General features: G+C 36.1%; 1 protein-coding gene across 3 annotated transcripts in view; it reads right to left on the reverse strand.

Moving 5' to 3' along the window:
- TTC29 (tetratricopeptide repeat domain 29) overlaps positions 1-24,453 on the reverse strand; it is a 262,108-nt gene extending 237,655 nt beyond the window's left edge. The window contains exons 1-4 of one of the 3 annotated variants that reach the window (XM_082463411.1): positions 24,326-24,351; positions 23,617-23,663; positions 17,906-18,003; positions 15,828-15,911 (exon numbers count right to left, since the gene is read on the reverse strand). In XM_082463411.1, coding sequence (XP_082319537.1) covers positions 15,828-15,911; positions 17,906-17,997 — 176 coding nt within the window. In that variant the 5' untranslated portion in view covers positions 17,998-18,003; positions 23,617-23,663; positions 24,326-24,351. Of the gene's footprint in view, positions 1-15,827; positions 15,912-17,905; positions 20,324-23,616; positions 23,664-24,325; positions 24,352-24,387 lie in introns of those variants that run through there. The other 2 variants (XM_082463410.1, XM_082463412.1) reach the window with 2 other exon arrangements.
- Positions 24,454-26,731: the final 2,278 nt, after the last annotated feature.

Here is a 26,731-nt window from a genome sequence, read left to right on the forward strand (position 1 = left end):
CCTTTTTCTCTATTTTCAGTTTAATTTTTTTCTAGTTTTTTAAAATGAAAACTTAGGGCAATAACTTTAGACATTTCTATTTTTCAAATATAAACATTTTAATGCTATAAACTTCCCTTTAAGCACTGCTTTAGCTTCATCCTACCAATTTTGATATGCCATATATTTTTTTAATTCAGTTCAAAGGATTTTCTAATTTGCCTTGATTTCTTCTTTGATCTATGGTTTATTTAGAAATACATTGTCTAGTTTCCAAATTTGTGGGGATTTTTCAGAGATCTTCCTGTCGTTATTTCTAATTTAATCCCATTGTTGTAAGAGAAAATAATTTTTAGGATTTAAATCCTTTTAAGTATATTGAAATTTGTTTTATGGCTCAGAATATCATCTCCTTTGAAAAGTGTTCCATGTGTACTTGAAAATAATGTGTGTTCTGCTGTTGTTTGGTGGAATGTATGTAAATGCCAATTATTTAAGCTGATCAATGGTATTGTTCAAGTCTTCAATATTCTACTGATTTTTTTAATCAATTATTGAGAGAGTGGTGTTAGAATCTCCTACTATAGTTGTGGACTTGTCTGTTTTTCCTTTTCCTTCTATCAGTTTTTGTTTTATTACTTTGAAGTTCTGTCATAGGAACACAAACATTTAGGATTATATGTTCTTGATGAACCAACTTCTTGTATCATTATGAAATGTTACTTTTTATCCCTGGTAATATTCCAACTGCTTTCTGAAAATGTATTTCTGAAAATCTTGGAATCTCTCATTTTTCTTCCTTTCCTATCATGTTAAGAATTTACTATCTTTTGGACTTTTGAGTGGTCATTTCAAATACAGGAAGGAAATGTGTTTAGCCATCCATCTTCATCTTGAAGTGGAAAAACCCCTAAACTAAACTTTTAAGACAGTTGCCTCATTCAGCAATGTATTTCTGTGGCTACATTGGCTGTAGGATAAGGGATTGTTTCAGACAAGCTTAAGGGGATTTTATGGAAATATGAGTCAGGGTTATAGAATAACTGGGTCCTTACGAGGTGAACCCAGAGAGAGGTTCTAGATCCATAACAGTACTGGGAATTCACGAGGGGTCTAGAAATCTGATCTCTGATCCATGCCTGATTCATTTTCTTTCTAGTTTGTTCATTCCTTCCTCTCTGTGAATCATTTTTTCTGTCTCATTGTTTCTGCTTCTTTATAACATTAGATTGCCTTGGTCAAAGTACTTAATCTCCCTATGCCTTGGTCTCTGGAAGTAATAACAAGGTTTATTTCCAGGTTTATTGTGAGGATCACTAAAAACACAGACCAGCACACAGTATTAATGTAATATGTCTTACCCATTACTATTTGGCCTAAAATAAAACCTGGCTAAGAGATGTAATATTTATGACAAGCTGTCTATACATCCATTTCATTGTTCATTAGGTGTGCAAAGTTTTATATTGCTCCATTTTTCTTATATAAGATCATGTGATAACTTTCTTTTGGAATTTAGTATCAGGAAAAAGCTTATCTCTCTTGAAGAACTGATATGCTTCCTTTCATCGGGTAATGAGGATTCTCTAGTCCATCACATCTCCCTTTTTGCCCAGTCTGCCCAGAAGTTCAGAGTGAAGTTTAATGTTTCTTCAGGGGAACTATATTAACCCTGATGGGCAGTATATTTATGTATTTTTCCTTTTTTGCCTTTCATTTTCTATATATAATCTGACAGCTATGTAATATAAAACATTAATTTTAAGTTTCTTCAATCCTCTCCAGAAAGAAAGTTAACAAGAAATAAAGCATTATTTTATGTAAGTCAGAAGAATCTTAAAGGAGAATGAAACACTGCTTTCAAAGAACTCTGAGTCTAGAGCAGAATCCTTTCCTTATGGCAATTCACACCAAGAAAGACATTTTACATTGCAATTCAGTACATGTACATATATATTTCACATATGTATGTATATGAAACAAATTTTAAAAGCACTAATACTCAAAATGTTCTGATCTCTTTGTAAATATTAACTCAATTAATCCTCATAACCATTCCATGAGCCAGGCCCTCTTATTGTTACCCTTATTTTTTTACATGAGAAAACTGAGGCACAGAAGGGTTAAGTAACTTGGCCAAAGTTGACCAGTTACCTTGTTAGTAAGTATAAAGCTGGGTTTGAGTCCAGGGAGTCTGGTTTTAGAACCCATGCTCTATTTCATTACATCTGGCAACCCGCTCTATGGAATGAACCCCTTTGTAATTTTATTTTACTATAGTCTTTCATATTTTAAATGTTTATCATGATACCCAAACTCATGGGTCATAAATCACTACCCACTAATGGACCACAATCTTAGATTTTTAAACATTAATCAGGAAGGAAAAAACCAAAACACATGTACATGATTGTCAATGGCTATTAAGAGTGTTCAAGCAGGCACTCTGAATTCTTACCATGTGAGTGAGGATGGATCAAAGGAGGCCTCAAAGGGCAAGAAACAGTTAAGCTGAGGCTGATAGAGAAGTTTATCAAGTACACAAGGCATGGGAGAAGGAGAAGGGCATTTCAGGCAGAGCACATATATAAGGCTACAAAGGGGTAAAAGATCCCCATTCATCAATTGCCCCAACACCTGTGAGCCGAGCACTGTATGAGTACTGAGGATGCACATGTGAGCAAAGTAGCCATGGCTCCATACATACATACAAATACACACTATATATATTTATTTATAAACATATGTGTATTTATAAACACACACCTCCCAGCTCAAAGTACAGAGTATTTAAAATGATCTCAGAGACTCATCCCAATACAAAATTTTGAAAATTTCCAAATAATCTAATTAAAAATAATAGAGGAAAAATATTTCCTGCAAATTTATATATTCAATTTAATAGACCAACATATGCATTGTGGGAGTCCCAGGAGGAGAACAGAGATTCTTTTAAGAAAAATGGTGAAAACTTCCCAAGTTTGATAAATGTCATGAATATAAGTATTTGAGAAATTCAACAAACTCTAAGTAGGAAAATTCAAAGAGGTACACACTGAGACACATTATAATCAAACTCCCAAAGGCAAAGACAAAGAGTGAATCTTTAAAGCAGCAATTGAGAAGCAACTCATCACATACACAGCATCCTCAATAAGGTTTTAAGCAGATTTCTCACTAGAAACTTTGGAGGCCAGAAAGCAGGGTCTTTTTTTAAAATTTTTTTTTATTGGGGTATAGTTGTTTTACAATGTTGTGTTAGTTTCTACTGTACAGTGAAGTGAATTATATATTCAAAATGCTAAAAGAAAGAAAACTGTCAACCAAAATTCTTACATCTGGCAAAATTGTCCTTCTAAAGTGAGGAAGAAATTAAGAACATTCCCAGATAAACAAAAGCTGAGGAACTTTATTTCTACTGGACCTGCCCTGCAAGAAGTGCTAAAAGGAGTCCTGCAGGTTCAAAAAGAGTAACCTGAAGTCATATGAAGAAATAAAAGTCTCAGCAAAGGTAGACACATAGTCAATTATAGAAGTTAGTATTTTTGTAACAATAGTTGGTAACTTCACATTTTGTTTTCTACATAATTTAAGAAACTAATGCATTTATAAAAATAATTATTCTAAGAACTAGCAGTATTGTATATTTGATTTGTAACTCCACATAATTTGTTGTTCTACATAATTTGTTGTTTTCTACATAATTTAGGATATAGCATTAAAAAAACAATTATTAATGTATGTGTGGGAGCAGAGGGTATCTGTAAATCTCTATATCTTCCCGTCAGTTTTGCTGTGAACCTAAAACTCTAAAAAAATAAAGCCTTTCAATAACAAAATGATTAGTTTGTTTTTTGGATGCAAAATGTATAAAGATGTAGTTTTACAACATCAATAATCAAAAGAGGTAGGAATGGAGCTCTCAAGAAGCAAAGTTTTTGTATGTTAGTGAAGATAAACTGGTAAAAATTCAAAACAGAGGTTATAATTTTAGGATATCAGATGTAAGCCCCATGGCAACCACAAATAAAATAGTTACAGAATATACACAAAAGGAAATGAGAAGGGAAGTCAAAGGTTTCACTACAAAAAAAAATCAACATAAAAGAATACAGTAATGCAGGACATGAGGAACAAAGAAGCTATAAGGTACATAAAAAACAAACAGTAAGTGACAGAAGTCCCTCCTTGTTAGTAATTACTTTAAATGTAAGTGGATTAAACTCTCCAATCAAAGGACAGAGACTGGCAGAATGAATTAAAAAACGTGATCCAACTATGTGCTGTCTACAAGACACTCACTTTAGATCCAAAGACACAAATAGGCTAAAATGAAATGATGGGGAAAGATATTTCATGCCAATAGTAACAAAAAGAGAGTAGGGGTGGCTATACTAATGTCAGACAAAATAGACTTGAAATTAAAAAAGAGCTATAAGAGACAAAGGAGGCTGTAATATATTAATAACAGATTCAATACAGGAAGAAGATACAACTGTCATAAACGTTGATGCACTTAATAAGAGACCATCAAAATAAATAAAGCAAAAATTGACAGAATTGAGGGGAGATATAGACAGTTATACAATAATAGCTGGAGATTTCAATACCTGACTCTCAATAATGGATAGAACAACCAAACAGAAGATAAGTAAGAAAACAGAGGACTTGAACAATACAATAAACCAACTAGACATAACAGATATATGCAGAACACTCTACCCAACAATGACAGAATACACAGTCTTCTCAAGGGCACACAGGACATTTTCCAGGATTGACCATATATTAGGCCAAAAATTAAGTCTTGATAGATATCACACAAAGTATCTTCTTCAGCCACAACTAGAGTAGTCATTAAGGAAGGGAAAACTGGAGAATTCACAAATTGTGGAAATTAAATAACACACTCTTAAACAACCAATGGATCAAAGAAGAAATCACAAGGGAAATTAGAAAATACTTAGTGATGAATGAAAATGAAAACACAACATGGCAAAACTTATGAAATGCAGTGAAAGCAGTGCTAAAGGGGAAATTTATAACTATAAATGCTTAAATTTATAAAAAAGAAAGATCTTTTAAAAAACATTTAAAAACAAAAAGATCTCAAATCAACATTCTAACCTTACAATTTAATGAATTAGGAAAAGAACAAACTAAACCCAAAGCTTTCAGAAGAAAAAAAATAATAAAGATTAGGGCAGAGATAAATGAAATAGAGGATAGAAAAAGAACTCAATGAAAACAAAAGTTGGTTCTTTGCAAAGATCAACAAAATTGAGAAACCTTTAGCTAGATCAACTAAGAAAAAAACAGAGAAGACTCAAAGTACTACAATCAGAAATGAAAGTAGGCTTTGCTGTACAGCAGAAACTAACAAAACATTGTAAAGCAACTATACTCCAATAAAAAGAAAGAAATGAAAGTAGGGACATTACTACCAATTTTAGAGATAAAAAGGATTATTAGAGAGTACTGTGAACAACTCTGTGTAAAAAATTGGATAACGTAAATGAAATGGACAAATTCCGAGAAACAAAACCTACCAAGACTGAACCATGAAGAAATAATAAGCCTGAACTGACCTATAACTTGTAAGGATAATGAGTCAGTAATCAAAAATCTCCCAACAAAGAAAAGCCCTGGATGATGGCCTCACTGATTCATTCTACCAAAAATGTAACGGACTACCACCAATTCTTCTCTAACATTTCAAAAAACTGAATGGGAGAGAACACTTCCTATTTCGTTCTGTTAGGCCAGCATTGCCCTGATACCAAAGCCAGAAAAAAAATACCTCAAGAAAAGAGAACTACAGACAAATATCTCTTATGAACATTAATTCAACAAAATACTAGTGAAGGGAATTCAGCAGCATATTAAAAGGATTATATATCATGGTCAATTGGAATGCAAGGATGGTTCAACGTACTAATACTTATCAATGTAATACATCATATTAACAGAATGAAGAAAAAATTACCATATGATCATCTCAATGCAGAAAAAGTATTTGACAAAATTAAATACCCTTTCATGATAAAATACTCAACAAATTAGGAATAGAAGGAAACTGCCTCAACATAACAAAAGCCATATATGAAAAACTCACAGTGAGCATCATACTCAATAGTGAAAGACTGAAAGCTTTCCTCTACGATTAGAAACGAGGCAAGAAGGCCCAGTTTCATCACTTCTATTCAACACAGTACTTAGAGCAATTAGGCAAGAAAAAGAAATAAAAGGCAATAAACCTGGAAAGGAAGAAGTAAAATCATCTCTGTTTCTAGCTGTTGTGATTTTATATGTCGAAAACTCGAAAGATTCCACAAAAAGCTATTAGAACTAACAAACAAATTCAGCAAAGTAATAAGAAATTCTGGATACAAGATCAACATTCAAAATTCAGTAGTATATGTATACACTAAGAATAAATAATTTGAAAAGGAAATTAAAAAAACAATTCCACTTACAATAACAAAAATAATAAAATAAAATACTCAGGAATTAACTTTACCAAGGAGGTAAAAGACCTGTGCAATGAAAACTATAAAACATTGCTGAAAGAAATTAAAGAAGACATAAATAAATAAAAAAACATCTTATGTTCATGGATTAGAATATTTAATATTGTTATGATGTCAATACTACCTAAAGCAATTTACAGATTCAATGCAATCCCTATCAAAATACCAATGACAATTTTTTTAGAAGTAGAAAAATTCATTCTAAAATTCATATGTAATTTCAAGGGACCTGAATAACCAAAATAATCTTGAAAAAGAAAAAAGGTGGACTCATACTTCCTGATTTCAAAACTACTACACAGTTACAGTAATCAGTGTGGTACTGGCATAAAGACAAACATATAGACCAAAGGAATAGAATAGAGAGCTCAGAAATAAATCTTCACATATATGGTCAAACAATTTTTGACAAGGGTATTAAGACTATTCAAAGGGGAAAGGACAGTTTTTTTTCAACAAATGATGATGGGAAAACTAGATATCCACATGCAAAAGAATGAAGTTGGATGCTTACCTAACACTATAGACATAAATTAACTCAAAATGGATCAAAGACCTAAACACAGTAGCTAAAAGTATAAAACTCTTGGATTTGGCAATGATTTCTTGGATATGACAACAAAAGTACAGGCAACACAAGAAAAAGTAGACAAATTAGACTTCATGAAATTAAAAAAAAATTTTGCCATCAAAGGATACTATCAACAGAGTGAAAGGCAATCAATGGAATAGGAGAAAATAATTGCAAATCACATATCTGATAAAGAATTAATATCCAGAATATAGAAGTATTCCTAAAACTTAATAATAAAAAACAAACAACCCAATTCAAAAACAGAAAGGACTTGAATAAACATTTCTCCAAAGAAGAGATCCCAAGGACCGATAAGCACATGAAAAGATGCTCAATATTACTAATCACTGGAGAAATGTAAATCAAGAACTCAATGAGATACCCCTCACACTCATTATGATGGCGACTAGCATGAAAGCAGAAAACGATAAATGTTGCTGAAGGTGTGAAGCAACTGGAACCCGTGTGCGTTGTTGGTGAGAATGAAAAATGGTACAGCCTTTGTGGTGGCAGAATGGTGGTTCTCAAAAAATTTTAAATAAAGTTATCAAATGATTCAGTAATTCCACTCCTGGGTATATACTCAAATGAACTGAGAACAGGGTCTTAAAGAGATATTTATACACCCGTGTTCACAGGAAACATTATTCACAATAGGTAAAACACTGAAGCAGCCCAAGTGTCCATTGACAAATGAATGGATAAGCGAAATATAAACATACAATGGAATAGTATTCAGCCATAAAAAGGAAGGAAATTGTTACAAATGCTACAACATGGAAGAAACTTGAGGATACTGCAAGCCCTAGGAAAGCAAGAGTACTTGTGAGCCCATAATCTGATTTTGCTTTAAGTACTGAGATGACATTGTTTACTATAATATCTCCATTTTCCAACATGGAAAACAGAATAGGGTATGGATATGAGTTAGGGGGATGATTTTTATAGAATTGCAGCAATATCAACATTTTGAGGATTATGATTTAACCATAACAGAGAATGGGAAAGAGTCAAATTAGTTTCGGATATTCCCATGCAAGCTTTTCTTAATATGGACAGAACACAATATCAGAAACAAAGCTCAACATAGTAAAATCATCTTGCCCCATGAATTATGCATGATGAGGCTTGGTCATAGTTCACCCCACTTTTAATTCCAACTGATTCAACCTCTGTAGTACCTGGGTGTTTATCCCTTTTTATCACTTTGTTCTTCATTACTAAATTTCCCAAATGATTTCTAGATAGAGTGCCATTATGCACTTCCAGGTTTATGAGCTATTGTAGGAAAAGTCACATTCTCTGGCTATATTCTACACATTTCTAAAGCAGTAGGTTTATACTTAAAGCAATCTTATGGTAGTAACAATAAGTTTAAGCAATTTATAGACATTTTAAAAAACTGTTTGCAATAGCTCAGCGGGCTCTGCAAATTATATTGTTTAGTACAGCATAAAAAATTTCTGAAAAGTTTACTATAAGTTGAAATTAAAAAATTCCCCTCATTAGTTAGCATTACTGTTTGAAATGCATCTCACTAAAAACTGTCTTCTAAACATGATGAATATGATACCTAGCACAAAGAAAATACGTAACTATACATATTTGAAGAAAAATGGTAAGTTACTATTACTACCTAAATCAAGACAAAGTTAATGCAAAATATTTAGGATATTTACATTATAACTTTTAAAAGCCAAAGAAAACTAATCAATGACAGTTAATGATAATAGCTGAAGTGAGAATTGTCTACATGTGTTTCATATAGAGAATCTCTTTTAACTTCCACAAGAATGTCCTATTATTATTATGGTCTCCAAATAGTTGTGGAAATCAAAGATTAGCAAAGTCAGGTAACCTGCAAAAAATTACAGAAGCATTAAGTAGCAAAGCCAAATTTCCAGCTGAGGAAGAAATCATCTCCCCTAACAGCCAGAGCTGCAATGTCATGGTTCCTATGCTTTTCCCTTACAAAGATTTTTTTAGGTCTATTTACAGCTGATAAGTTTAAACACCATATGTGAAAATAATATTTTAAAGAAAACTTTTTTTTTAATATCTTTATTGGAGTATAATTGCTTTACAATGTTGTGTTAGTTTCTGCTGTATAACAAAGTGAATCAGCTGTATGTTTACATATATCCCCATATCCCCTCCCTCTTGCATCTCCCTCCCACCCTCCCTATCCTACCCCTCTAGGTGGTCACAAAGCACTGAGCTGATCTCCCTGTGCTATGCAGCTGTTAAAGCAAACTTTTAAAGAACATAAAGACATAAATGCCTAAGAAATTGGCATTTCTGTGTTCCGTTCACATTTGAAATCTTTCCTCCTTTCGTATTTATTTAGACTTGGCTTTGGTGTAAATTTGAGATCCTTTTTGCACTTATTAAACAATTTTTAAAAGTGCCTTTCAACAGTATTTTTTTAAATTCCCAAATTGTAAACTTATTGAGATCAATATTCTTTTTAAAAAATTTATTGTCAAAAATTCTTTTCTTTCCTAGTTTCACATCTTAGAGATCTGCTGTGGAAGACAGTATCAGAATGTAAATAAGTAAGTAAACAATAAAAATAAAAAGGAGTGGCGTCTCTCCTGTGTTCCCATGTGTATTCTCTGCTGTTGCTTTTTTTTATACATTCAGGAGAAAGTAAGGAATAATTGTCTCTCCACTTCAGAACACCAAAATCCTGTCTCTTTTTCTTGAATAAGGAAGAAGATCTTAAAACCCAATTTGCTACCTAGAAGGGAAGAGGGTCATCTTCCTTTCCTTCTCTCTCCTGCCTATTCCTGTTAGTCAAGTAACCATTTATTCGGCAATTGGCATCTTCAGAAAGTTTAACTGGCAAACCTCTGCATGGAATTTAATTTATTACTTTAAAAGAGACGCAAAATGTTTTGAAGAGAAAACAAGATGATATCACAAAATTATTCAAAAGTAAACAAGAGGAATGAAGCAGAGGAAGAGCTCACCTAAAGGGGCCTAAATTCCCATAATGTTATCATGAAATAGTATATCCTGAATAAACATCTTCACCTTGTTACAGATACTTTGAGTGCCTGACCATGGTGCAAATCCAAATGCTAAATTTGCTCATAACAAGTATATCTGTAGTTTGTAAAAGCACCTTTGGAAGACAGTTTTGGAATATTTTCAAGATGAAAACCTAAGATGGGCAAAATGCTAATTTACTTTAACTGAGTAAGTATAATACAGTTCAAAGGCAGGAGAGAAAGGTTGTGCTGCCCAAGTGATGCTCAGTAAACACCAATTGGTGACGCTGAAAGATATTCTGAAAGAAAGCAATATCTTAGAGATGTACACAATTTTGAACTAAATCTGTTCTTCTGTATAATAGAACTTGATATCTGAAGCAGAAAATAATATTGAGCAGATTAACATTCTCTGTCCCTTGATAATTTTGCTTATTTGTATCCTCATATACACAGCTAAAGCTGTAAAAACTTCCCCCCAGAAAATTTTATTTGAATCTATAAATGACACTTTTATTACTTAGCTACTCAAAGCAATTATGATATGATAATAAGTGATACTTTAAGTATCACTTAAATAATGCATTCTGATAATATAATACAGAATAAAAAAGCACAAAGTACAGAACTACAACATGCCCTTCTTTAGTTGTTAAAGATCAGTTAAATACTATCAATGGACTAGTCAACAGCTTATCTAAGAAAGTCAAATAACCAGTGTCAGGGCTTCCCTGGTGGCGCAGTGGTTAAGAATCCGCCTGTCAATGCAGGGGACATGGGTTCGAGCCCTGGTCTGGGAGGATCCCACATGCCGCGGAGCAACTAAGCCCGTGAGCCACAACTACTGAGCCTGCGCGTCTGGAGCCTGTGCTCCGCAACGGGAGAGACCGGGACAGTGAGAGGCCCGCGCACCGCGATGAAGAGTGGCCCCCGTTAACCGCAACTGGAGAAAGCCCTGGCACAGAAACGAGGACCCAATACAGCCAAAAATAAATAAATAAATAAATTTATTTAAAAAAAAAATTACCAGTGTCAAATATGTTGTACTTTAGTACAATACGTTTGAAAAAAATATACCTATTAGGCACAGCAATAATCTGGTCACTTAAAAAGTAATAAAGCATAGTAGAATTCCTTCTGTAAATGTGGATGATAAAAAACTAAGAAGCCCTTTGCCTTTGAACCGTTTCACCCCATTCCAAAGTAAAATGATCCCCCATCAACTGGGTTTGACCATTCCAGTAATAACTACTTTAGCTTGTCTTGCTCAATTACTCACTTAAATTTTATACTCTTACTTGTAAACATATAACACTTTTGAGGAATTAAACTTCCTCAATACAACAGTTAAATTAGCTACCTACAACACTGAACTAAAAAATGTTGTAATCAAAAAATATTCACAGCAGGATACCTATTTCATGGTGTTAGTAATCTGACATTTATTCTTCACTAATTTATTCATTTAACAGCAGGTTATTGAGCTCCGCCCGAGTGCCAGGCCCTGTTTAAGCCCTGGGGACACAGTGGCATACACACAGACACGTTCCTGTCCTGTGGAGCATACATTCCACTAGGTATGACACAGTTGACGTACAAACTCCCAACAGAAGATGAGGACCAGATGACTGCAGAAATACACCCGGTGATTGGACTGGGAATAAGTGTGTGTGGGGTGAGGGCTCCTTGATTATGGGGTCAGGGAATAGCAGACTGAGGTCACATTCAAGGTGACACCTGCATGACAAGAAGTGTCAGCAGTAAGGCCACACTCGAAGGAGTGAGTGGTAGGGAGAATGGGGGATAAGGCCAGAGAGGTCAGCAAAGCCCAAATCACACACAGCTTTAGGCCATGGTGAAGAGTTTAGAGTTTATCATAAGACCAATGGGAAGCTCTTGGAGGGTTTTAAACAAGTGAGTGTCCCCATGATCTAATTTTTAAAAGGTCATTCTGGTGGCTGAATTTTGGTGGAATTCAAGGGGATATTAGAAGAGCAAGTAGGAGACTCTTCTAGTGACCTTGGCAAGAGGTGCTGGTGACTATGCAATGAAGAGAACAGATGAACACAGGATACGTTTTGGAGTTATATCTGATAGTACATACTGATGGATTAGATGGCGGAGTGGTGGTGAAGGCAAGGTGACACTCAAGGCTGCCTTGGTACCATTTACTGAACTGAGGGAAGACTCGGGGAGGGATGTTAGGAAGGGGGAGTGTGAGGGGCAGCAGAGGTAAAGCAAGAGTCTAGTGGGGGGCCATGTTAGCCTTGGAATGTGTATTAAAAATCCAAGTAAATATGTCAAGGAGGCAGTTGGATATAAAAATTTGAAGCTTAATGGAGAGGTCAGGGCTGGATTTATAAATGTGATAGCCATCAGGTATCGCTTGTATTTAAAGCTATAGGACTAGATCCAGGTAGAGAGTGTAGCTGGAGTAGAGGGTCAAAGACCCACCCCTAGAACAATCCACCACTGAGAGTCTGAAAACAGAAAAGCAGCCAGCAAAGGAGACTGAAGGCAGCATAGTTGAAGAGTTTGGAGGAAAACCATAGAACATGGCATCCTGGAAGCCACAATCACAGAATGTTCAAGGAGAGAGTATTCATCTCTATCAAATAATGTGAAGACATCAAGCAAGATGAGAACAGAAACATGACCATTAGATGTGATAAAAATGGAGGACATCAGTCACAGTAAACAGATTTCAGTGAGTTCTGGGTCTGGAAACCTATTTAGAGTCAATTGAGGTAAGAATGGGATGTGGAAGATGGAGACAATGCTTCTGGTTACTGCGAAGGGTACAGAAAAATGGGGTAGAAACTGGAGGAGGATAAGAAGTCAAGGGAGATACTAGGGTAGAAGCGAATGCTCGTGAGATTGCTCCAATGGAAAAGGAGAAACTGATGATGTAGCAAGAAAACACATTTAACTGGTGGAGAAAGTCTTGGAACAAGTAAGAGGGGATGGTATCCAGAGCACAAGTAGAGACATCATCCTTAGACAAGAACAGGAACTCTCCACCCATTGCAATAGGAGGCACACACAGTGTGAGTTTACGTATTAGTAGGTTGGTATGCTTTGGAGTAGATGATGAAGTGTTATTCTGGGACTAGACAAAGAACACATCCATATTACAGGATATCAAAGCTAGTGTACATGAACTATGTAAGTATATATTTCTGTTATCGTCTTAGGGAAGAATAAGGCAGTTTAGAGAGGAATTTGAGGATATATCTTAGATATTGCTTTTGCCTGATTGGAAATTTGATTCACCAATTTCTCCCCTTTATATTCTTGTATACTGAGGATCTGTAACGCACAGTTTGATCATTCTGTAATGCTAACAGATAGGGAGTCAAACTCAAAATCTGTCTTCTTTGGCAAGTTTTATCCAACATCTTATTTTTCTCTGATTTTTTCCAGACCTCTAGGCTGCACCTCACAGTATAAATATGCAACTCATTCATTGCATATTTATTTCCTGCTTGTATTATTTCAAATAGAGACAAGGATAAGACCAAGTACTTTATACTAAAATAACATTGTTTTCCCCTCTGTGAAAAACCTAGTGTTAGATATAAAGTAGGCACTTAATAAATGCTTGCTGACCAATTTATCTTTTTAGAGTTCAATGGCTGATAAAAAGTTTTACACAGAAATTCTTTGGAATATGCATAATTCCTCATGGCACCTGCTGGGTGTTGCTGAGAGATGCTGAAATCAATTTTCTCCTTTACATGCTATTCAATTTGTTTGGGGCAAGGTCTACAATGTATATCAATCAGGAGCATAATAGTGAGCCAAGTACAAGTTACCTTCCTATCAAGGTTTGTACCCACTATCTTTGAGCTTTGATATAAAAAAGTATTCAAGTGTAGGAAGCTTTAAGGAGAATTCAACAGTAAGGGGTGAGAATTACCCAGGGCTACTTGTGTTCTGTAGCATAATATGGATTTGAAATCCATTTGGTAATATCCTTAGTGAAAAAAAATAATATTTGTAACAGAACACTCATTAACATAGCCTATTTTGCATTGCCTTATAATAATGTTTTCTTCAGTGCAGACTGAAAGCAGATTTCAAATATATAGATGTCTAATTTGTTAAAATATGTGAAGCATAAGTTTAATTCCAAATTTAATTCCTAATTCTTAAGCCAATTATAACTATTTGGATATCACTATTTTTAAATCAGAAAGCAAATATCACTCATATGTATTTTTCTTTTAAGAAGGAATTGTGGGGCTTCCCTGGTGGCACAGTGGTTGAGAATCTGCCTGCTAATGCAGGGGACACGGGTTCGAGCCCTGGTCTGGGAAGATCCCACGTGCCGCGGAGCAACTGGGCCCATGAGCCACAACTACTGAGCCTGCGCGTCTGGAGCCTGTGCTCCGCAACAAGAGAGGCCGCGATAGTGAGAGGCCCGCGCACCGCGATGAAGAGTGGTCCCCGCTTGCCGCAACTAGAGAAAGCCCACGCACAGAAACGAAGACCCAACACAGCCAAAAATAAATTAATTAATTAATTAATTAACTAATTAAAAAAAAAATGCGTGTTCCAATAATGGCTAAGAAGCAGAAAAATGTTTAAAAAAAAAAAGAAGGAATTGTATCATCAGATAACATTGACCTTTAATTTTGTCCAACAGGCTACCATGGAAAGCTAATGAATTGGCAATTAGAATAGCAGTTAAAAACCAAAGATCCCAGATTCTACACTTGGCAGTCAATAGAACTCCCAGGAAGACAGCGATTATAGCTACTATAAATTTTGTCACTCTATAAAATAAAGTAGCTACTGATAGAATGAACTATTCCATTTTTCCACGCTATATGCATACTGACAATTATCTAATGAAATATATCAAGAGACTTAGAATTTTAGACTATGTGAAAACCTATACCAAAACCATCAATAGGAATACCCTGTCAGTGGAATCCCATAGCACTAGGCAACATTAGCAGAGACAATCTTTTAAAAGCATTTATTATATAAAATATTTTTGAATAGTTGAATAGGTGAATCATTTAATGAATTCCGTAAGATGCATGTGCATATATAAGATTTCTATTTGTCAAAAATTACATATAAAAATCTGATAACAGAGTCACCAAGTCTATAGGTAAGAAATATTAAACCTGTTTAGCTATTATTCTAGGTTTCTATTTATTTCTCACTAACCTACATGGATTTTTATACTGTTTTTACTCAGATCATAAATTAGGTTCTGACTAGCTGTAAAATGGCAAAGTTTACTCTGTTCATTAAAAAAATAAATCCAGACAATTTAGAATTATTTTTAAATTAACCAATAAACTATGATCCATTAATTCTTTTCGTGGGTTCTTGATGGGAGAGAGAATATACATTAGTAAGGGATTATTTTTTAAGTCATCAGGAAAAAAAGATATATGAATCCTTCTCTTAAAGTGTTTTTTTCTCCCCCATGGAGGCAATATACCTTAAAATGGAAGTTAGTAAACAATTAATGACACAGACTTAACTAAAATATTGCAAATATGATAGTATAATATCTTGGTAAATATGAGAATTTTGAAAATCATAAAATTAAAGACAGATATGTGTAAGATCAATAGACATGATTTATCACTATTTAATATGAGCTTTAATTTTTAAATGCTATGTTCCAATGAAAAAGTGGACTGCACAGGAAAATTGAAATTTCAATAAAGAATCAAGACAAAATAAACTAACTTTATATTAAAGTACCTTTAAGGGGTATATACTTACGCGGCAACCTCCTCTTTTGACAATCCTTTGAAATTCACCTCCAGATAATGATCTATGTCATCTTTTTCTTTGATCAACTGAGACCTAAATGAAATGGAAAGAAATAATAAAGCACTGCCTTAAATCGAGTTGAAAAGCTACCAAACATATAAAATGCCACCAGAAGAACAGAAATATTCTGGGGATAATATCATAGATAATAAATGTTCTGCAAGAGCTATAGAGTTGGGTTGTTCATTGATAATTTCAAAATTTTAATTTTCTTGAATGGGAAGAATACTAACCTCAGTGTGTAAACAAATAAAACACCAACACATTAAAATTCTCTGCATTCTTAAGTAAATGGGGTTTTCTCCTCAAAGCATTATAAGATCTTCCACTTTACTCATGTTCTCTCACAATATAACTTTCCAGCTACAGAAGTCAGATTCTGTTTGACACAGGATCTTGAACTAAGAATACTTATTTGATACAAATGTGTTAAAATTATTGGTTGCAAACATTACAGAATTTTGCTCTGACATGCTGTTTGAGGGGTTTTTAAAATCACACATAAAACTCAAATTATTATTAAAAGTTCAAGGTGAAAGTGATTTTAAGAAGACTTTAATGAGAAATATATTACACATGTAGTATGTTCAATCTTCATACACCTGGCACCTTTAAAAATAAGCAGACTATGAACATCTTATGACAATAGGAGTATGGGATACACAGATAGCTTTTTATTCAGAAGCTAATGGAGAATGTTGATACAAAGCTTTGCCTTAAATGGTTATGATAAAAATGTTTTTTTTCAATAAAATGAATATAAAAAATTTTTTCTTTAAAAATCTCTCTTATTCTAGGGATGTGAGACTGGGCTATGTTTTTGCTCGTGTTGAAAAGAAAATGTAATCTCAATTATTACAAAAGACAGGAAGAAGAAGCTAGCTATTTCAGATTTTGTAAATATTTCACATTATTCAAAAGGAAAATGGAAAATAAGAATGTATATACTGGAATTATGCATCTATTGAAAATTTTCTGTTTTTCACATTATTTGAAAATAAAATTACAATTTTCTACACTTCTATTTTACAATTTCTGCAGTTTTCAATTCTATTACCAAAGAACTTTGATGGTAGTTTAGCTGAATGTATTTATTTTGGTCCAGGGGCTTTGGTCTTTGCCAGAAATACCAAAAATGAGGTATGGTCCTTCTCAGAACAAAGTAGTCTCATAATACTTTGATCATTATGCCTTGTAGGAATTGAAAGGTAAGCATAAAAAAAAATCAAACCTATATATAGGTTTTAATTTTCTTGAATGGAAAGAGGCAGGGAAGAATACTAACCTCAGTGTGAAAACAAATAAAACACCAACACATTAAAATACTCTGCATTCTTAAGTAAATGGGTTTTTCTCCACATCCACCTATCCTATATATAGGTTTATACTGCATATAAATAATATGTGCATTACTAAAAATCAATAAAACTATAAGTGGAAATTTCTAAATAACACAATCTTAGTTAATATTCATAATTATGATAAAATACATCAAGTTCCTGCCCTGCAGTTTTTCGGCTGCAGTTGAAAACTCCATAAGCTCAGCAGACATTCACAGGCAGTGGTGGTTCGATGATGCATTTTCAAGCCCCAGGATCATTTCAGGAGCTAAATCGTGCCTGCTAGTTTCCCCGGTAGTAAGACTGTGTCGTCCTTCCTCCAAAACAGAAATCAGTGCTTGGGACCTTGTGGTTTAGATGCCATACATCTTTCATGCCTAAAGCTTCTGCTTTCAATTCTCTACACGTATTTTAAAAAGGAAATGTATTTCCAAAGCTTTACAGGAAGCACAATATAACGGTAATAGAAAATAAAATGATCAAATGAGTGCTAGCCTGCTAAATAAATATATTCTTAATCTTTGAATGAGGTTCATCAATCTTTCTGAAACAGCAAATTTGAATATTCTGAATATAACAATACACTTTTGTTTTTAAACAATTTTGTTTTCTGAGATATGCTATTTACATTTTTTACTGCAAGAAATTCATTCTGTAGGAAAAAAAATGAAAGCCAGGGTCACGTACCTCGGAATTGTTCTGGGGGAACATGGCAGCTTCTGTCTGGCTAAGGCCGTAAGCTTTGGGCGTGTCATGGGCAGTGGGGGCAGGGTGGTCATTTTGGACTACCAAAAAAAAAAAACCAGAAATGGTATTTTAAAGAATAAATCATTCAAAGAATCTTTTAAGACATTATTAGAGATGCACAGTCAGTTGTCTGAGCTGAGAATGCCTCTGTGTGTAGATCTATAGCTCTGTTATTCAGGCATGAAGCTCAGAGAGTGAATTCTTCAGGTTGCTTCTCTCATTATTTTCTTCTACTATCTGCCTTTTGCCCAATTTATTACTTGTCTGCATCTCCATCACAAAGTGGAAAAGGAGAAAATCTGATAAATGCATTGAAGATTCAGACAATTAGGACCTTTGTTATGGGTTTTGTTAGTGGAGCTGGTTGCAATTAAAAAGTGAAGATTTTTAGGACAGCTATAGATTTCAAATGCTCATGCTTTTCTCTCCTGTTACAATCAATAATTAAAATTTTTTCATACTTTGCTGTTTTCTAAAAACTTTCTCACTCACAAATAAAGCCTTTCCCTTAGAAGTGATAAATGCTAAGAACAATTCTCAACAAGGAGACAGCTTCCCTGAGAGAGCACATAGCTACAACAGTGTACAAATCACTTCAAAATGTAGTGGTTTAATCACACCAAAAAGAATAAAATACCTAGGAATAAACCTACCTAAGGAGGCAAAAGACCTGTACTCTGAAACCTATAAGATGCTGATGAAAGAAGTTGAAGACAATACAAACAGATGGAAAGATACACCATGTTCTTGGATTGGAAGAATAAATATTGTTAAAATGACCATACTACCTATGGCAATCTACAGATTCGATGCAATCCCTATCAAATTACCAATGGCATTTTTCACAAAATTCGAACAAAAAATTTGAGAATTTATATGGAAATACAAAAGACCCCAAATAGCCAAAACAATCTTGAGAAAGAAGAATGGAGCTGGAGGAATCACACTCCTTGACTTCACACTATACTACAAAGCTACAGTAACCAAAATAGTATGGTACCAGCACAAAAACAGACACAAAGATCAATGGAACAGGATAGAAAGCCCAGAAATAAATCCACACTCTTATGGTCAAAAAATCTATGATGAAGGAGGCGAGAATATACAATGGAACAAAGACAATCTCTTCAATAAGTGGTGCTGGGAAAACTGGACAGTTACATGTAAAAGAATGAAATTAGAACATTCTCTAACACCATATACAAAATTAAACTCAAAATGGATTAAAGACCTAAATGTAAGACTGGATATAAAGTTCCTAGAGGAAAACATAGGCAGAACATTCTTTGACATAAATTGCAGCAATATTTTTTTGGATCTGTCTCCCAGAGTAATGGAAACAAAAGCAAAGATAAACAAATGGCACCTAATTAAACTTAAAAGACTTTGCACAGCAAAGGAAACCATAAACAAAATGAAAAGACAACCTATGAAATGAGAGAAAATATTTGCAAACAATGTGACCGACAAGGGATTAATTTCCAAAATGTACAAATAGCTTATACAGCTCAATATCAAAAAAGCAAACAACCCAATCAAAAAATGGGCAGAGACCTAAATAGACATTTCTCCAAAGAAGACATACAGATGGCCAACAGGCACATGAAAAGATGCTCAACATCACTAATTATTAGAGAAATCAAATCAAAACTACAATGAGGTATCACCTCACATGAGTCAGAATGGCCATCATCAAAAAGCCTGCAAGTAATAAATGCTGGAGAGAGTGTTAAGAAAAAGGAAATCTCCTATACTGTGGGTAGGAATGTAACTTGGTGCAGCCACTATGGAAAACAGTATGGTGTTTCCTTAAAAAAACTAAAAATAGAGTTACCATATGATCCAGCAATCCCATTCCTGGGCACATATCTGGAAAAGATGAAAACTCTAAATCAAAAAGATACATGCACTCCCATGTTCACAGCAGCACTATTTACAATAGCCAAGACATGGGAGCAACCTAAATGCCCATCAACCAATAAATGGATAAAGAATATATGATACACACACACACATACACACACAATGGAAATATTACTCAGCCATAGAAAGAATGAAATAATGCCATTTGCAGCAACACGGATGGACCTAGAGATTATCATACTAAGTGAAGTAAGTCAGACAGAGAAAGACAAATATCATATGATATTACTTATATGTGGAATTTAAAAAAAAAATGATACAAATGACCTTATTTACAAAATGGAAATAGACTCACAGATGCAGTAATAAAAACTTATGTTTACCAAAGGGGAAAAGGGGAGGGATATATTAGAAATTTGGGATTAACAGATACACAATACTATATATAAAATAGATAAACAATAGGATCCACTGTAGAGCACAAGGAACCATATTCAGTACTTGTAATACCTTGTTATTACCTTGTAATAACCTATACTGGAAAAGAATTTGAAAAAGAATATACATATATATATTCATATATATATATAATTGAATCACTTTGCTATATACTTGAAATATTGTATATCAACTATACTTCAACTAAAAAAAATGTAGTGGTTTAAAACAACAATCAAAGTAAAAAAAGTCTTTTACTTTATGTGGGTCAGGAATTAGGAGAAAGCACAATGGGAATGGATGGCTTTTCCCTACTCAGTTTTGACTGGGGCCTCTGCTGGGAAGACTCAGAAGCATGGGGGTAACTCAGTGGTGGGAAACAGGAATTATCTGTAAGGTCTTCACTCATGTAACTGGTGGCTGATGATACTAGCTGGGACCTCAACTGGGGCTGTCTGTCAGAACACATACATGTGACCTCCTCACACGGCTTGGGCTTCCTCTCAGCATGGCAGCCTCAGATTTCTTAGGTGGCAACTCAGGGTTCCAAGGGCAAGTACCCAAAGAAAAGCCAGATGGAAGCTGTATCCCCTTCTAGGGCCTGGCTTTGGAAGTCACATAGCATCTCTTCCACTGTAAAAAACGGCTGCTCACCAGTAGCCAAGGGATGAATAAGAGCAGAAAAAGATGAAGTCAGAGAAGCTAAGGAGAAATCTGGTGCTGTTCTGATGGTATAGGGTCTTGAAGGTTACTGTAAAAAAATGTAACTTTTACTCTGATTGAAGGATTTGGAGCCCGGGAGTGACATGTTCTGAGTTACACCTTGAAAGGATTACTCTGGCTTCTCTTTTGGACTTAGACTGTCGGGGGCAGAAGGAAAGGCAGCGGAGGCCATTTGGAGGTTGCTGTGAAATCTGGGTGACAGAGAATGGTAGAGGTGGAGAGACATGGTCACAGCCGAGGTGGCATCACCTGTGGCCAGCAGAGACAAGATATTCCTCTAGTGCTACAAAGCCATGGGGGGACGGAGGGTGGAAAGCAATGAGATTTGAGGGAAAATCTTTTGAAATTCAGTGTAGAAATAGGCAGTCTTTTGTTTCTGAAAAAAAAGATTATTACTCCAGCCTGAAAATAATTACTCATATAATTAAAGAGAATATTCTAATGGAGATCAGTGTCATGATATAACAGAATCCTGATATTACCCAGGTTATCAGTGCATGATATGATCCATGAAATATAAGGTCAACTTATCTTTATACAGTTATAGCTTTAAAGCAGTCAGTCTACACAGCAAATGTTAGTCCTCTCCTCCAAAACAAACATTAGAAACATAATGTATTATACTCCTTAACTTCATAATATAGTGACTTAACTCTTTTGTATTTAAAAAAAAATCTATTTTTCTGATCACATGTTATATCAACTCTTTGAGTTAATTGGATAACCAGAACTTACTAAATGGCAACATTATGTAGAACATGCGGTAAGAAGTTAAAAGTAACATAGGATTAGACCTCGTGTACAGATTTGAAGGGCAAAGGCTCCCCAAACCTACCTCTTGTAAGTCTATTTCAGAGAAGCTGTGAAGACTCTACATTCTAGAGTCCTCCAAGGATATGGAGCAAATCTGGGCCATCTCAGTTCTTAACCCAGACCTCTCTGCCCCCAGGGGATTTGGAAAGGCAAAGAAACAATGCCTGTGCTGGCTTCAGCCCGCCGGTCCTTCCCTGACAAATTAAGATTTTGTTCTGAGAGCTCCCACTTTGCTCACCAAGGGCACTGGGCAGAGGTATCTGTGCATAATTGCAGGGACCTTTGAAGGGTTCCCCAAGGAACTTCAAAATGAGAAAAGAGTACTTGTAATTTTTCCCCAAACTAGGAAGACCCACCTACTTGTACACAGATAGAGGGATCAAACCCCAGAAGCTCCGATCCATCTCACATATCCCATCAAGGTGTGTATAAGCCTCCCAAGAACTGGCCTACCAGGTTGGGACATAAAATTTATCCTTATTGATGTTTACTTGGGTTAGGCTGTTTTTCCTAGAAAATATAAGCCTCTCATGAAATCTTATGCAAATGTTATATACATGGAGAGGAAAACGTCTACTTTGTCACCCAGATCAAATGCGATTTTTTTTTTTCAAAATCAGAGCCAACGTTTCCAACCATTAAAGTTTCAGCTGCCAGTTCCTTCATTTTGCTCCTTTCTGATCTGAGAACATTAGCAGCAGGAGCACCTTTACTCTTAAATTTAGTTTAATGTAAGTATTGTAAGGCCTGCTGGCAAGCCTCAAGGCACAACTCTGAATGGGGGTGGTCAGGGCAGAATGATAAAGTGGGTGCTACTGCAGGAAGGCGAATGGTTCAGATTCAGGTATATAAGGGAGGATAATGAGAGGTACTACTCTGGCTGGTACCAAAATGGGCTTAGCCCCAGGAGGTTAGGGTGAAGCAGTCTGTTAGGGGACCAAGAGGCAGCTCCCCCCATGCTACCAAATGGGCAGTCTACTCGGGCCACCACAGGTGCTGAGACAAAGATCAAAAGGCTGCCTTTAGCCATTCCACTCTTGGTATTCAGAAGAGATTTGGTGGATTCTCTGATCTCCTGGTTGGCTCCTGTATCACAGTTACAGTCTCTAAGTTTGGCCCGCACATGCAAAAACAAATGAGAATGGAGAAATACAGGATGAAAGGTTTGAGAGGGATGGATCAGGCTGAATGTGTCCCATGGTGTGAGTTTAAATTTCTGGTCCCCAAGTAAAATTCTTCAAAGAGTAGCCCTCTTGCCCATGATCCCCAGAGATCCTTATCAGGAAACACAAAGGAAGGGGAGGCTTAGAGTTGTATAGGCAGAGGCTACCTGGGAGTAACTATGTCTGAGGCTGACCATTGTCTCCAGAATTCAGTCATTTTGGGGTAAAAGCTGAAATGTGAGAAATAAAACCAATAAACCACAGCAAGCAAATGTATCTTGTGTCATCAAGAGAGTTCAAAATAAATATGATTTTACTATCACCAACAAAATCATTGATAAGAATTGGAACTTTTCATATTATCACCATAAGCTCTTTTACTATGAAAGTGTAAAGAAAACTACAGAAGAAATATCAACAATTTGCTCCTGAAAAGAGTAAAAAAAATCACATAAAATAGTTTAAAGAGTCAGTAAATGTTTATCCCTTGTATCATAATTTTTGGATACATCTAGCATTCTGTGGTAGGTTATTAGTTTGTTAAATAAATAGAAATCACACATTTCCTACTAACTAACATTTATTGATGGTTAAATCAAAATTTAAAGCAGGAAAAGTGTTTGAAGGCAGGCCATGTTTCACTTGACTTACATTTGGAGATTACTGCTGAAGGCCTCTCCAGGCTTACAGACTTCAGCCTGAAAATTTGGAAGCAAAGAATAACAGCAAAGGAGAGAAGGGAAAAAGTTAAAAATTAGTTAAAAGAATAACCCCCCTTCCTGCTCCAAATAATGGAATAAGATTTATTCATACAACAAAAACCAGGTACTTACTATACAGTTAGATAAACTTAAAAAAAAAATCCTGCTGTGATAGATGACTTATTATGTCGATGATTAAAGATGCAAACCATAAAAAAAATTCCAAAGTATAGCTCCTATGGAAGAAACTAATCACTAATTCAATGAAATGCCAATACATCTGAAATATGTATGTGTACTGATATATTCTTATACAAATGTGACATTAGCGATAACTTGATCTTTCAAACTTATGACAGACTGGGTTATCTACCAAAACCGAGGGCATCTCAGTTCCCTTGTGCTCCTATCCAGTTCTAAACAGGACTAATTGATTTATTCCTACTCCTGTTTATTTTTTCCATTGCCCTCACAGGGTGAACTGGGCGGCGAGAAGAGCGCCTTTCTGTGCTCCTACTTCTATGCATTTCTTGAAGTAAATAGTGAGGGCCTTGGCTCAGGAAGCTTGAGTCCCTAGATTGACGGAGGAAGGTCTGTCGGGGTCAGGGGAAGGACTGCCTGAAAGAACGACTCGTGTCTTCTAAGAGTTAGTCACGAACCTCGAGGGACTGGCCCTGGGGAACAACTCTGGTTTTCCGTTCCGCCTAAGTGTGTCCCCCACCTGTGGCAGGTGCTGGGCGCCGGCGCTGCCCTCTCCTCCCGCGGTGGTTCCCGCACCCTGCAGAGCAGGCGCAGAGAGAGGACGCGAGAGCGTTTCCAGGGATACAGAGGGGGCGGGGAGGGACGGGCGGGGGCGGGGTTAGGCTAAACCGGGATTCGGGATTGGGACAGTTTCCTGGCTCGTCGGGCACGGGGGGGAGCCTAGAGGGGGCGGAGCCTACTGAGCTCTGTGCGGGGTCTCCAGACCCGGCAGGCTTTTCCCTCCAGACTGCTCTCAGAAGTTAGACTTCTTTCAGAAATTAGTTCACGCAACCGAAGAGCCTCGAATTTGCCGCCCTGAATCATTTCCTTCACGGCACCGAATCCTCAGTATTTTGCAACATTTCCCTGTCGTCCACAGATTGATGGAAAAACGCTCAGGCTGGGAATCAAGACCCTCAAGACCCGAAGTCACTTTAACCAGCTGAATAAGTCCTTCCTTAGCCTCTGTTGCGGTCAGAACCATCTTTTTCCAGCCCCATGCAAATACCTTTCCCAATCCTGTCTCCAGAAAGAGAATCCAATTTTGAGTTGTGGTGAGCTAAAAACCCGAGGTCTCTGACATAGACTCCCCCTCCGTCCTGTCTTTATATGTATATATTTTAAAATTTCCCCTGAAACTTGGGATTTTATATTTACACCCACTTAATGTCAGCCTGTTAATCCCAGCCCATGCTTCATCCCTCCTCTCACGTATAAATGTAAGAAAGTGAGTGTCCTAGCTCATTGTCTCATACAGGTAGAGGGCAAGAGAGTGAGGCTTGTTGTTTATTACTCCCCCAAATATAGATGTGCTGGAAGGCAAGGCTTTTATTCATTGGCTACTGTCACGCACTGTAGGCAAGCCAGCAATACTGTTCACACCAATCATTCTACTAACCATAAATCAATTCTATTTGGACTACAAACATAGCAACCATAACCACGCTTTCATTCCAACATCTAATTTGCTGCAATAAATTACTAAATTATTTCCACCAAGTAAGTTTACACTGTACATTCAGTTGATCACTGTGACTATCTGTGACTGAGCTCCACGCGATCCCTCACATCAGTAAGGATCATTCTATTCTCATGAACTCATTTCCCAGTTTCTAGTAACACCTTAACACAACTCCGCGGTGACCTGTGTGAATTCTGTTGCAGTCCTTCCTGCCTTTTCAGGTTCAAGGTCTGTGAATTCCATGCACCTTCCTTCCTACATGAGGCCCTTCCAGCGTGGCTTTTTGGAGGCTCCTTCGTGCCTCTTTGGACTTATTCCTCCTGCTTGCTGTTTTTTCACTGGCAGTTCTTTGGCTAATTCTCTTTCTCCTCTGCTTAGCACAAGATTTCGTAGAGCTAGGGAATTCAGTTAGAGAACATTGTTTGCAAGTGGCAGAAAAATCTGACTCAAACTGTTTTAAGGCAAAAATGAAAACAGATTGTTTTCTACAACAAAAGGATGCTAGCTCTGGGTGCAATTTTATCATCTGGAGACTCAGGACCTTATGAAAACTTTGAGGACTCTACAACACACACACAGAATTAACTGAACAGAGTTAATCTCTCCCTCTCTCTATTCCTTCCCTTAGACCTACTTTTATTATGAGTATTACTTTGCATGGTGCTTGGTTTAAACGAGTAAATCTCCAGTGAAAGATTGTGAGCTCTTTGAGAGCAAAGACTGCTGTATTTTTCTCTGAATTCCCTGGAATGATACAGGGGTTAGTATATAGTATGTGTTCAAAAATATTTTTTGATTTAATTGAATGAGTAACAGAACGGATAGAGGTTCCTCGAGCTGATTCTTCCATATATAATTCTTCTCATTACTTCCTCTCCCTTCCCCACCTAGAGCTGGGAATAATGGCGCACTCTGTCCAAGAAGATGCACACATCATTTCTTGGTACATCTCATCGGCAAGAGCTTCATCACATTGCCACCTCTAGCTTCAAGAGCAGTTGGAAAATATGATCTTTATTTTGAGTAGCCATATGACTTGCTAAAAATCAAGATCCTTTAACTATGGAAAATAAGAAAGAGGGGATGATGGGGGGAATCAGCATCAATGCTACAGATGTCAATTCATATTTAAGAGAGAAGGACTAGATTTCTGATGTGAGTTTCCTCTGTTGTTGTCTGAATAGGACTGTTCTTCTCCAAGTTTCCTCCTTGGGTGAGAGTTTTCATAGCTGTGGATGAGGTGGGCAAGCCACATCTCCTTGAGTTTCTTTTAGGATCAGAGCTTAGGGAACAAGCTCTCAGGCTGTGCCCTCTATGCCAGAATAACAAGGAGTCAACCCTGAGGACCAACATGTCCACCTGG

The sequence above is a fragment of the Balaenoptera physalus genome (assembly GCF_965194825.1).
Source record: "Balaenoptera physalus genome assembly, chromosome: 5".
Lineage (NCBI taxonomy): Eukaryota > Metazoa > Chordata > Mammalia > Artiodactyla > Balaenopteridae > Balaenoptera > Balaenoptera physalus.